We start from the raw sequence: 13929 nt of genomic DNA on the forward strand, positions 1-13929 counted from the left end.
CCTTGCAAGGAATAGAAGGGTAGTGGAAACAAAAGATGCCGGTAACTCCAATGAACTGCGCCCTCAAAGCATCGGCCGCCGCTATGCGCTTTTGGGTAAAGCTTAAGATTCCAGACCCATTCTGAGATGACAGGCACGTCGTTTGACAATCGGCGGAAAAGAAAAAGGATTTACAAATAGGGCTAATCAATGTAGAGAGATATCTCATGATTCCTCCATTCTTTCCTGAGATAAGTAGATCTAACCCCCATGACTTCTAATGAAACAATTAAAGATGGCAGCAGGAACCGCGGGAGCTCGGTCTGCGCCAAACAATCCATAACCTAGCCCTACATAGAAGCGATGTCAAGATGATGAATTATCCTACTTTTTTTGTTGCAGGCAGAGGTATATACCATGAACTGTCTTCTCATCGCCAAGACTGTCGAAGCTGGGACCGCGAAAGGTCCCATTGCGCGCCGGTAAATCGAGTGCAGTGTCGATCAATACCAAAACCCTGGTCTAGAATGCGGCTTTTAATTTTCATTTACTCTATGTACCACTGAGTTGTACTTCTTGTTGTTGTTTTTTTTGTGATAGGGGGGTCTTTTTCATCTACGTTTACCTGAGATATGGCCATCTCTTTTAATGAATCCTCAGCGAGGCCCAAAAAATTGGGACTGCAGAACCTGGAATTGGGCCGACCATAGAACGTCCACAAATGGGACTACTGCACTACGAGAGTGATGGGTGATAAACATACCATTGTTTGTCAACTTTCTACATAGTTCTAGGTTTCAAGTATATCCACAATATCCGAAAGTTGGAGGATTTTCACCTAGCCTGTCTTACGAGAAGCGGTCATGCAGGTTGCGATCCTCGATTTCGCTGTCGTATGAGGACCTCGCTGGTAGCTCACAGACCTCCGCACCACTTCTCAGGACTGGAGAATTCGAGGTCTCTGAGCTTGAACGTTGAAGACAGCTTGGCAAATTATGATACTTCTGCACTGACGAGATGGTAAGTTGCCAGGGTGCCGGTACGCATCGCGCCTGGGTAGCGCTATAATACTGACATAAGACAGTAGGAGTACAGTCAATTATACAACGGCAGCTAAAGAAGCGCCGAAGCTAATATTGCAATGATAGCCTATAACACTTTTATTTTACCTAAAGGCCCTATTCTCTTAAGAATATTCAGATCTCTCAGATCTCCATAATGTGCAAATTCCGTCCACCTATGTTGCGCTATCCATTGAGCCTCTTGTGAGCGTGGGTTAAAACATCCATAAGCAACATCTTGTATAAAGAGAAAGCTTATTGTAAAGATAAATCGATGACTTTGTCTGTAAGAAAAAGCCAGGGATTGCATAATCTCATAAGCAAGGCCCTTGATATCGGAGGTTATACCGAGCAATATAGTCGAACCTGTCATATCCAATACACAACCTTGGCTATAACAGGGCGGCATACAGGCTACATGCTGAAGCCTGTTCCAAGTTTGGAGTGCGATAATGCGTATTGCGTTATAGAGACAGACTGTAAAAGCCGTCCATGCTGAATTATACTGAATTTCCTTGGAAAGGGGTATGGAATTATTTGCGGAACATTCGACCGTGGCTACAACTGATTTCAGGCGGACAGCTTCCCAGCTTTGCCACCAGGTGTTCAGTCTCTGAATTAAATTAGCTGTTAAGCCAACTAGGTGTGATGACAATAGAAGGTTGTGATCTTCGCTGTTATAGTTTGAATTTATCCAGACAACAACCTCAGCAATGTCTGATCCGATGTCGAGTAGTTGACCAATTTCAGACCTTCCTAAAGGACCCCTCTTTTGCACTGTTTCCGGACGTTGACGATAGAGACGCATACTTCGGCCGGAAATTATTGATGCGCTGAGCTAGATGAGGTCAGTCGGACTTACGACCTTTCCGAACGTTGGGCGGCGTGATGGCCACATACCAGGAGGACTTGATGCTCTGCAGAAATGGCATCCCCAAGATGGGTCATTTGTTGTTTACACTTTCTCAATGTTAAAAGCCGTTGAATGCCAGAGGCATGAGACACCCAACCTAATGTAGATTTGGATGCTATTATCTGCTAGAGTGAGTACTTCAATAACGCTTTGATGCAACGGGTCATAGCATACCTCATAAACACACAAGGCAGTCATCGACGATAATGTACTATCGGTTAACTGATGTTCATCACTAGAAAGTCGCGTGTGAAGCTCCAGCAAGGCCGTTCCGTAGAGCTCCACGGCTCTAATGATGGTACTCCTGCAATCAAAAGCTTGACCAAGGATCATTGCCGCAAGGGCATACCAAGATTTCGGCCGTGATGTGGGATTAGTCTGCAACAGCTCGTCTATCCAACTTGATGGTATACCACAATGCGCCTCTTCTGCAGCATTTGGCCCTTTCCATATCTCGCCGTTCCCTATCAGCTTGGAATGCAAATAAGTAATGGACATATCCTCACGGAATGCCGACAGAGGTAGCGTGTTAATACTGGACAACGCTATATGACAAAACTGAAAGGCTTGGTGTGTATGGGTTATCAGACGAGGATACTTGGCTAATGCTGTGTATTCCTGAGTTTGAGCATCAGAAAGATTATGAGATCGGCGAATCCGAGGCTCCTCATTGATGAACCTGAACTTAGGGGCAAAGCCAGCGCACTCAAGGTGTGCATTGGCACAGCGACTGCATTTGGGGCGATTTCTGTCGCACTTGACTTTTCTTTTCTTGCATGTGTGACATCCTACAATTGAGAGCTCCATCTGAAGGCGCACAAGTATAATGAAATCAAGAAGGCCAGTAGTGAAGAACTACAGCGAGTGAATATAAGGAGTGTGTATGCTGAGGTTTGCTAATCACGCCTGATGATATCTTAGGCATGTGGATCCCTTGGCTCGGCAAAGTAACCCTGTATTAGGTCTAGCGCAGCAGCATCTCTCTAAACTTTCTCCTTTAGCTCACGATATAGAAATACCATGCGTTATCTATAGCTAAGAAAATGATTGCATTTGACTATAAAAACTGCTCATTAGCCTCGCTTGAATCCGTCTATCAAGCTTCTTCTTCACTTCGTTCTTTAAGATCAAGCAACACATCTCAAACAATCAAAATGGCTGCTACGTTCCCTTCCTTGAACACTTATATTACAACCAGTAAGCAAAGGTCCAGCGCTTTCAAGCAATCATGCTTCCACGAAAACACTGCGGCTCATCCCCAACCTCTTGATCCAACGAGCAATCTATACTACATCTATTCAACACTTCCCTCCTTTACCCTCGTCGACGATGCGGACTTGGCCAATCATAAATCCGTTGTAGCGGCCGGGCCTCCATACCATTTTCCCGGCGCAGGGGCTACGGTCGTAACCTACATGGACTTCGCAGCAAATCCTGACCAGATTGAAGGATTTTGGCACCGCACCCAGACCGTGGACTACATTATAATGCTAGAAGGGGAGTTGGAGCTGACTCTGGATGGAGGAGAGTGCAGAGTGGTCAAGAGGGGGGATGTCGTGATCCAGCGGGCACCCATGCACAAATGGAAGAACCTTAGTGTAACACAGCCAGCGAGATATGTAGCCATAATACAAGGAGCCGAAGGGGCCAAGGAGGACGGGGTGGAGTATGGTAATGGTGTCTAAGTGTTATCCATGTTTTTTACGGTAGTTAAGAGATTGGCAAACATATTTGTCTTTATAATGGCTTGCAACTGGGTTAAAAGCCAAATAGGCCCTCGACCCCTTAGTTTCTCGAATGTTAAAAAGGTCATTTACATAGCCCCTCCAAGACCAGGTGATGGCTGAATCATAGTCCAAAAGGTTTTATTGTATGTCTTGCGTAAGCTTCTTACAATGTCTGGTATTAATTTTATTTGATGGTGCTGGCGGTCGGGTACTTATGCCGACAAAGGGTGGCGAAAGACAATAGTCCTTACTCTAGCGCCTGTTGATTAAAGATTTACCCCGAATTTTCAACCGATGACGACTCGAACTTACTAGAGATGGCTTGGACAACTGAGAAAGAGTGGAAATGAATTGGAACACAAATATAAGGTGCTGGTTGGTTCACTGGGCACTTACATTTACTGTTTGCCTCTGTTGTCAGAGCCGTGCATCTACCATTGAGGGACCAGTTGATACAACAAGGATCCAATCTTTCTATTTCTACAACCGTACCACAACATTTACCTACCAGCTGGCTGATCTCCGATTATGGAGGCCCATTCGCATCACAGTACAACCCGATCCATGGATCACATGGTAGCTCGATTCAATGACATGTTCAAGTCGGAGCGCCTGATTTATAAAGCCTTTGAAGATACACCTCAAGTCCATGACTTTACCTCTCCGGAGTTAAGGTAAATGGTAATTGGCTATATCGCTATAAAGGATAAATGGAATAAAGTAAGGGAACTCGCCCTCTGCTTATCGCAGGGCTATTAAAATAAGGGTTATAGGAGAGAAGCAATTAATTAGGCAATAAATTAGGCATTCTTATAGGGCGGAGTACTCAGATTGGGTATTAAAGCTATGGCATTCAATAAGTGTGTGCTAAAATTATATGAAGGTATGAGTTTTATTAAAGAGGGTTAAATGAGAGGTATAGCGTGGGCGGATAGTGCTTAGTATAATATAATTGCGTGTAGCATGCTGGATTATAAGTGGAAGCGGATAAGGGGCATTTAATAAACAAAGGTCTTAGAGCTAACAATAACCCTGTTGTCTATACACCGAAGCAAACCAATAACTGCTGTATACCTCTGCTGTTTTACCTAGACAATAAGAGTCGATAATAGTGGGGGGTAGTCGTAGACTTTTGGCCATTTAACTATACTAATGCTGCCTTAGAAATGCTTGGGGCAGAAATGATAAATTGATCGATTGATGAGACCAGTATTTACCCACGTGGACTCTGTAACTTATATTGCTCTCTAAGCCCTGGTTCATTATTTGATATTCAGGAGCAGCGGTAAGGTATATGTATATATAACCTCTGTGACTGTAACAAACCGCACACTAGATAGTTAGTATAGGGTAGATTCCTAAAGGACATACCTAGTAAATGATTCTGGGTTTATGTTAGCGGATGGATTAGGAGATCTTCGTGCAATATAAGTCAATAGTAAACAATGTCACCAGTGGGTAAGTTCGCAGAGCGTGTTGCAATCTTAATCAGCTATCTAAGTTATCTAATGAGTGTAGAGAAGTGAACTTATATATCCAGTTGAGGTGTCTGGATCGTAATGGAAAGCTGGCTTTCCTGGCTTTCCTGGCTTTCCTAGCTTTCTTTTTCTTTAAGTGAGTGTGGTGCGTGATTGGTCGCCGGGTTATAGTTAATCCGGCGCCGTCCATCCGATGTTACGATCATAAGTGTTGAGTCGTGACAGTGACATAGTATTTCATCACTACTAATAAGATATTGGGCTGATATGAAATCTCCGAACTTGCTTTGCTATTATTGCAGATTACCTGGTAGTGCATATTAAACTACCGTTTTGCAAAATTGCTGCATTCTACACTATATAACACAATAAATTAAGCTTGAGCTACTATATTACAGATTACAGAGTTAGTGTTAGGAAGGGATTGATAGTATTTAAATTCAACAAGTGAAACATTTGATCTGGGTTTTTTTATATTATAGATTTCTGCGTAGGTATATCTTTAAAACCCAGTTGCTATAATATCTCTCAGATACCGTATGTAGCAAATGCATTAGTGCGCTTCCTATTAGTACTGCAAAGTAGCATTCACAGCTTTCTATAGCCGTCCATTTACTGATAAAGAAAAAGGGTTCTTAATATCAGTCCGAGCTTGAATAAACTTGGAAATGAGCGCCAGTAACAAACGGATCTGAACGCGGATCATACTGCTCGACGCCTTCAATAGGTGCATACTTGTGAATGAGGTAGCACATGTTATTATAAGCTCTGCAAAAGAATTATAAGCAAGTTGTTATGACCCCATGTAGACACACTATAGCTGTTGGGATAAAGTTGGAAAGGAGCGTCAGCTTACGTCTTTCTTCTGATACTTCCAGGCCGCATAGCTGAGTAGTTGATAGCGACTTTGATACTATACAGTCTGTTCCTGTCATCAAACTCCTCGACAGGTTCTGCAGCTGGAAAGCGCCTCAGATAGTGAGCCATATAGGTTTTTGAGCGAAAGAAGGTGTTTCTAGAAAGGTCTTTGTAAGCAAGCTGCCCATTTAACCTGGCAATAAGATCGTCTGGGGAAAGTGGAACAACGCACAATTCACTTCTCCAATTTCCAAACTCCATCTCGTTGTGTGCAAAGTACGAGCTAGCGTCATACACAACGCTGTCGCCCGTCTCCATGTCGATGCCGCGATTTCCCTCCCACAAATCACCATGGATCAGGCACGGCTTTACAGGCTCATCACTGCCACTCTGGCGCAGATTGCCTAGCAGCCGCGGAATCACGGCATCACCCATCTGGCGGACAGCGAGCTCGAGTTCGGGCCAGGGCTCGTTTACTTCGGCGTCGAGGCTGCAGGCATGCAGGAAAAGGTTGCGAAAGAAGTCGACCCATTTGCTCTCCCAAGTGACACGATGTGGGATGTTGCCATCGTAGGTTGTGACGGGGAAGCCGAATTTGCCGGTAGGCGACTGGCTGTTCTTGTGCAGCTCAGCGAGGTTGCCCATCAGGTCTTCAGGATCGGGTGCAGTCGTTACGTCCATGTCGATGAACTGAGAGAGGTAGAAGTAGGTGTCCGGGCTTTGGACTTTATAACGTCCATAGCCATATGGTGTGGGAATGAAGTCAGGCTTGACGCTATAAATCATCTTGGACGATACGTGCTCGCCCCCAAGCATCAGACGACCATGCTCCCCGTAAGCAACCTAGTCACAAAGACGATCTCAGAGTCAGTTGCATAACGCAAAGTAATGTTGCAGCGAATGCGAGGAGATGCAGATTTATGGTCCTGACTCGACCTGGCTTTCTTACCTTGAGAAAGAAGCGCTGTATGGACCCGTCGGCTCTCTGAGCCGTCACTCTCCCAGTCACTGTCCATGCACTGGTGCCAAAACTCTCGACCGAGGTGAAGGTGACATCTTTGGGCAAAGCTGAATGAGAGGTGTCAGCGATGGCCTATCTACTCTGATAGCACTCAGTGGGATATAGAAATGTTATCGTACCTTCGATGACTGCCTCATCAAATGGGAACACCCCATCGAGTTGGGACAGGATATTCTGAATCAACGGAGCTTGAATAATCCCCTCGGTTCGATTGTGCAGTCCAGACTTGCGCATCAAAGAGCATGTGAGCATTGGATTGTCCAGACGGGTTGATGGTACAGGCGGATTGCCGCGAAATTTACCTCGACTTCATATTGATCCAACACAACGCGCTCAGCAAGTCCCGAGTCCTGCGCGGCATTGGGCTGTTCCACGATGGAAGACGCCATTTTGTCAGTTGACACAATATTTCAAGATGGCTTGGGGTTCTTACAAGACCGATAAGAGGGACATGGCTCAGGGCTATTAAGTCCGCGGACATCCCTACCATCCAAATCCTCCTGGTGTAGTGCCTATCATTGTCAGATTACCGGGGTGTTGTCATGTCGACCCCGCGCAGGCTCTGAGAGCATGCATGGGTGTAAATGAGGGGCCGGAGAAGATGGTGATGTGCTATAGGATATGAGTGGCTTAAGCGCGTGGCTAACGAGGCATAAGCATCCTATATTGTTCTCGGGGTTGGGCAAACTGCAGTGGTGCACGTCTCACATTGACTGTTACGGCATAGATAGTACAGAAGTGCGCATTTTCAGCCTCACAATCAGGCCAGTCAGGTAGCATTATATGGCGCAAGACGCGGCCATATGTCGCTGTGAAGAACGGCAACCATACCTCTATGAGGCTAACGCACCACGGCATCCCGTGTACCACCTGGGGACGGAAAAGCGTATCCGTCCATGAGTTGTCACAAGTATACTGTAGTACCAATAGGTCAGTGTGGACAGTAGGATCAGGCTGCCTCGTGGCCCCCATTTTAAAAATTGTATTGCGATCTTCCGCAAGCTCTGGGCAAGCGAAAACTTGATGCAGTCGTGACGCATGAGATTCGAGTCGAAACTTGGTGATAGTTTGACACCATGGTTCGTATCCCCTCTTGTGCTGCTCCAGTCTATTCCAAGGCACTCCTGTACTAACAAGAATCTGGAACCATGATATAGTTTCGCAAGCCGTTTGCGTTCCCGAGACGACACCGGGATGAGGTGGTCGAGGTCGACCCCAACAGTAGTGATGACGAAAACATCCGGCCGCTAGCTCTCGAAAGAATCCCGTCGTCGACGGCGTCCTCGATAGCCGATCGCTCAGTGAAAGATCCTCTGGGCCTCAAAGTGGTGTATCGGCCGCCAAAAGAGCGCAAGGTCGACATCATATTTGTTCATGGTCTTGGCGGGAGCAGTCGTATGACATGGACGAAAGATCACAACCTCGACAACTTCTGGCCCCTCACATTCCTGCCTCACGAGCCCGAGATTGGAGATGCCCGGATCATGACATTTGGATACAACGCCAAGTTTAAACCAGGAAGCAGCGGATCAAGTACCATATCTGTGCTGGACTTTGCTAAGGAGTTGCTCTACGATCTCAAATATGCGACCGATGAGTCGTCACCGGAGCTGGAGGATCTTAGACTGGGACAGAAACCGATCATATTCCTGGTTCACTCGATGGGCGGACTCATCGTCAAGGAGGCATACATGCAGGGCAAAGACGACCCCGAGTACGCGGCTATCATCAAGGCCATCTCATCCATCATCTTTCTGTCAACACCACATCGTGGAACAAACTTAGCCGATACACTGAACCGCATTCTCAAGGTCTCATTAGTCGCCAAGCCGATGCAATTCATCTCCGAGCTCACATCGGGGTCACAGACGCTGCAGAAGCTGAACGAGTCGTTCCGGCACGTCGCTGAGAAGCTGCAAATTATTTCCTTCTATGAGACTCGCCCGACGCCAATCATCAAAAGCGCCACTAGCATCATGGTCTTGGAGAAGGAATCTTCGGTGCTCGGGTACCCTGGCGAGATTTCTAAGCCACTGGATGCGGACCACAACGGAGTCTGCAAGTACGATGGCCCAGACGACCCGCGCTACATTACCATCAGGAACGCACTGAAAAGTTTGGTTGCCAAGTCCAATAAGAAAGGTGAGTTTCATCATGATAAATGTCTTCATCTTTGCATCACCAGAATGCTAATGTATCTGATGCAGAAGGTAGAGAAAACAAGGGTCGTCACGCGAGCTCCGATAGCAGCAGCAGCAGCAGTGAATTCAATGCTCTGGACCGAGACCGCCATCGAGGAGGATCAAGACGTGCTTCGACGAAGGAAGGTAAGCTAAGCAGTATGTGCTGAAGATTGAATGAGATGGTTAATAGTAACATTTCTTATGATGGACGCAGTAGAACCCACAAATGCGCCTGGCACAGCCGAAGCGGCAAAGGTGAATCTCGAAAACTATCTCTCCTCGGCAGAGTCGCCAAACCAAGACTTCAACTTCTTCCGTGATCGCTGGACTATGGGAACCTGTGAGTGGATCTTCAGTAACCAAGCGTTCACATCCTGGCTCGAGGATGATCGAACGAGTCCCCACGTCTTGTGGCTCCAGGGCAACGCAGCCGGGGGCAAGTCCATCATGTCGTCTTTTATAATTGATAGACTTGTCCGGGACGGTCTACCGTGTCACTATTTCTTTTTCCGTTTCAACGACCAAAAGAAGCGCTCCATAGGCACTCTTCTTCGGTCACTTGCTGCACAGATGGCCAATTCAATCCCTGCATACGCATACAAACTATTAGATGTGGCTTCGGTGACTACCGATCTGAAAGCGGCTGACTTTCGGAGTATCTGGCAATGGTTCTTCAAAGAGACTTTGTTTGCTCTGGGAGAGGAAGTCGGAAATCCGATATACTGGGTGATGGACGGGCTGGACGAGGCTGACACGCCTTCATCGCTGATCCGCCTACTAGCCGACATCGATGCAGCCGCTGTCAAGATCCCTCTTCGCATTCTCATTGTGAGTCGCAAGACTCACGACCTCTCATCTGCCTTTGTGCGCTTGGGCAAACGGATCGACATGGACACCATCTGGATTGAAGGCCACCCACAGGATCTTCTTGCGTACGTTGAGCAGGAGATGGACTTTACCGAGGACAGCGAGTACCGCGATCAGGTCGTATCCCAGCTGCTGGAGCGCACGGGAGGAAACTTCCTGTGGTTGCATCTGGCTGTGCACAAGATCAACCAGTGCCACACCAAGTTAGACGTGGAACGGGCGCTTGAAGATCTACCTTCAGGTATGCACGAGCTATACGATCGGATGGCTTTGTTGGTCCAAAACCAGCCAAAGGCAAGTGACCGTCGCCTGGGGCAGAGTATTCTCGGCTGGGCTACATGTGCAAGGCGGTCTCTCAGCATTGACGAACTGAAAGATGCCCTGGGAGGAACAAGCGATATGCGCGAGATCGTCGAGATCCACCGGACTGTAGAGGACCTCTGTGGCGGCTTTGTAGTGGTCGACAATGAGGGCAAGATTGCCATGCTCCATGAGACAGCGCGCGAGTATCTTACCGGCTCGGCTTTGTATGAGAGCTCTGGACTAAAACCATGCGCAATTGACCCGCGAAAGACACACGATCTGCTCTTCAAGAGGTGCATAGCTTGTCTCACAGATCCATCGCTACGGAATCTCATCAATCGCGGCGAGCCACCCGCCCTTCTCAACTATGCCATCAGCTCGTGGTACATTCACCTGTCCAAGGGGACATGCGTCGATCCCAATCCCGAGATTCTCGAAGTTGTTGTTCGATTTCTCCGCAGCCCCCACGTTCTGGTCTGGATGTTCAGCGCAGCGACTCAGAACGAACTGCGCTTCCTCGTCATTGCGTCTCGGTACCTGGCTGGCGTGGTGCTTGGCCTACGACAGATCCAAGATGAAGGAGAGTCTTTGGCCCAGCGCCAGGCCACGGAAGTCATCGAGGGCTGGGCAACAGACCTCATCAAGATCGTGGGCAAGTTTGGCAAGAACTTAACGCGGGATCCAGACTCAATCTACAGGCGGATTCCGCCGTTTTGCCCGTCGCCATCCATGATCTATCAGCAATTCGGCAAGAAAGAGAGTCGGACGCTGCATGTCTCCGGAGTGGCAACCACAAGATGGGATGACTGCCTGGCGCGCTTTTCCTTCGAGTCTGGGGCTGTGGCCTCGACGGTACTGAACGCTGGAAGCCGGTTAGTGATACTTACCATCGATCGAAGAACCAGCACAATCGCCACTTACAGCGACGCAACCTTTGGAGAGCAGCGGCGTATGCAACACGCCGAACGGGTTCTCATGATACAGGTAAATAAGCTGGGTAACCTGCTCGTGAGCTACGGCTACAAAACGACCAGGATATGGGACATTACGACGGGTGCTTGTATCAAAGTGGCCAACAACCCAGCCACGCTGCCGCGACCTCAGGCCATCACCTTCGTCCAAGACGAGATCCTGATGAGTAGCGAGGACCGCTGCGTTCGTTCTCTGTCCATCAGTGACGAATCTAGTGTTGAGTGGGAGTTCAAGTCGCGCGTCGAGGAACAGGGCCAGGTATTAGACGGCATCATAGCCAATGCTCCCACCTGCGCGGCCATCAGCCACGACGGGCGCATGGTAGCTTACGGATATCGCCAGCATCCCATCACCGTCTGGGAGATTGAACCCACAGTTTTCTATAGCGAGATTGTGCTAGACGCAGATGGTGCAATTGACATGCTGGAGGCATCAAGTATGAGATGGCACCCTCTGCGGTATGAGATCTTCTGCCTGAGCAGTATTGGCGTCCTCTTCAAATGGGATCCAGATTATGATCAGGCCGAGTTTACGGCGCACTCTGGCGCAGACAAGCTCAACATAAACCCCAACGGTTCTCTTGTGGTGACCGGGGACGCGAGGGGTAACATCAAGGTTTATGCCAGTGCAGACCTCTCGCTGCTATGCCACTTGCACTCGCAGGACAACATTGTGAGTTTGTCCTTCAGCTCAGACTCGCGGAGGTTGTATGACATGCGCAGTCTTTATGGAATCGTCTGGGAGCCAAGCACGCTTGTGAGACTGGCGGAAAAGTCCGAATATCCAGAGAGCAATACAGACCTCGATTTCACGGGCGACAACGAAAGTCTGGCGAAGCTGTCTCTCTATTCCGAGCACACTTCAGCTCAATTCGACAGCGTCATCTCGCTCGCCAGACAACCTATCGGGTCCCTCTACTGCTACGCTACCGAAGACGGTGTCGCAATGCTGGGAGAGGTTGGGAAGGGTAACGTAGGAGAGTTGGCGCGCTCAGCGAGCTACTTGGCTATGGAGCATATAGTTTGGAGCGAGGATGGGCGACTCGTTGTCTTGAGTGATCTCGGGGGGCGGTTACTGTTCAAGCGGGTCACGCGGTCTTCCAACAAATGGAGCATCCAGCACGAGCATGATCTCGTGATTCCACCCTCGCACGGGCACATGACACAGCTTGTGGTCCATCCATCCGGAGACCGATTGCTTGCTCCTACGCCGACAACGCTGCACTGCGTCAACCTCAAGACATGGGAAATAAGTGCCAAGCCGTGTGCCGTTGATGTTGAGCCCCAGATCAAGTGGGCATGTCATCCCACGATACCCGACTACATTCTCGGATTCTCTAGAACGCGGGTGCGCATCGTGTCTTGGGCAACTCTCGATGAGTTGTGTGTCCGAGCCTATGCGCTTCCAAGGGTATCGAAGCACCAAGCACCAGCGCCAATGACTGCTTCACACGGGCTTTTGGCCCGTGCCAATACCCTCAGGTCGAATCGAGATAAGCTTGGCCGGCTGATTTTGGGCCAAAGCTTTCCTCAGATTCTTTTCGAAACACATCTGGCCGGATCAGGGGAGGCGACCCGCGAATTCCTCGTCTTCGAGGCAGCGGACATCACTCCAAGCCCGGGACACGCAACGACTGAGCTTTTGTATACCACCTTACCAGATCATGTGGCCTCTCGCATACGGGAGCCTCTCGCGTTCCTCCCGCGAGGCAAACTTGCCTACCTCGACATTGATTCGTGGATCTGTACGTTCCGCTTGTCTATGAGACCGACTCTCGGCGGAGCCCGGCGAGTTGGATCATCATTATCAACCTCGTCATTGCAATCTAGCGGTCCAACCGACCCACAACCCGGCCGTCGACTCTCGGAAACGTTGTCTCGTAGGCGCGGGAGCCAACAGATAACAGGTACAGCTACGGAGAGAGTTGCAGTGGCAAGACGGCATGGGTCAGAGTCTGCTATACCAAGCAACACCAGCGGTATAGAGAGGCATTATTTCTTACCTGGCGACTGGGCCACAGCGAACGAGGCGTATCTCTGCGCTATGACGCCGGACGGGACTCTGCTATGTCCGCAGAACGGGGGCATCGCATCAGTTCAATCAGCGACACTGCGCAAGTAGAACATGCATGACATGAATACATGTTCTAGTGTACTCTGCGAACAGATTAAGCTGCATATAACGTGGGGGGCGGTAAGTGTTGCACAATGTAGATATATGAAGAATAGGCGTGAATTGCTAACTGGAGTTTCACGTAAGGGCAATGCTATAAAATGGCGAGTAGCAGATTCCTGTCACAAGCCGTGTAGATAGATACACGTGACAACAAGACTGCCATCACTTCGAGACGGCAAATCATAGAAAGACCTCATGTTATTTGAAAAAGGATTGTATATACTAGATTGATATTCGGGAAGCGATACGTTGTATCAAATTTATACCTGCATTCCTGGATTGCTCTAGGGTGTGCTTTGATTGGAGGGATGTACGGACCGGTGCCGGAAAGTCTCAAGGATCCCGCAAGTCTTTGGTAAGCCGGGAATAGGTTATAGTGGAAGGAAGAGATA

The 13929-nt window shown here is 48.5% G+C and overlaps 4 protein-coding genes across 4 annotated transcripts; 2 read left to right on the forward strand and 2 right to left on the reverse strand.

The window, feature by feature from the left end:
• Positions 1–1898: 1898 nt before the first annotated feature.
• Positions 1899–2760, reverse strand: TGAM01_v206011 (hypothetical protein; the record flags this gene model as incomplete). The annotated part of the gene is made up of 2 exons (XM_024549773.1): positions 1899–2075; positions 2128–2760. 2 exons carry the CDS (start codon positions 2758–2760, stop codon positions 1899–1901), a joined length of 810 nt encoding a protein of 269 aa, XP_024405435.1.
• A 347-nt stretch (positions 2761–3107) lies between these two features.
• On the forward strand, positions 3108–3638 carry TGAM01_v206012 (cupin domain-containing protein; the record flags this gene model as incomplete). The annotated part of the gene is made up of 1 exon (XM_018802734.1): positions 3108–3638. The coding sequence occupies one exon, from the start codon at positions 3108–3110 to the stop codon at positions 3636–3638; it is 531 nt and encodes a 176-aa protein (XP_018664242.1).
• Positions 3639–5799: 2161 nt separating this feature from the next.
• On the reverse strand, positions 5800–7426 carry TGAM01_v206013 (hypothetical protein; the record flags this gene model as incomplete). Its single annotated transcript, XM_024549774.1, has 5 exons — positions 5800–5926; positions 6015–6859; positions 6966–7084; positions 7157–7262; positions 7340–7426. 5 exons carry the CDS (start codon positions 7424–7426, stop codon positions 5800–5802), a joined length of 1284 nt encoding a protein of 427 aa, XP_024405436.1.
• A 649-nt stretch (positions 7427–8075) lies between these two features.
• On the forward strand, positions 8076–13483 carry TGAM01_v206014 (hypothetical protein; the record flags this gene model as incomplete). Its single annotated transcript, XM_024549775.1, has 4 exons — positions 8076–8132; positions 8195–9179; positions 9245–9364; positions 9438–13483. The coding sequence occupies 4 exons, from the start codon at positions 8076–8078 to the stop codon at positions 13481–13483; spliced, it is 5208 nt and encodes a 1735-aa protein (XP_024405437.1).
• Positions 13484–13929: the final 446 nt, after the last annotated feature.

Source organism: Trichoderma gamsii (genome assembly GCF_001481775.2).
Source record: "Trichoderma gamsii strain T6085 chromosome Unknown Scaffold_20.2, whole genome shotgun sequence".
Taxonomy (NCBI): Eukaryota; Fungi; Ascomycota; class Sordariomycetes; order Hypocreales; family Hypocreaceae; genus Trichoderma; species Trichoderma gamsii.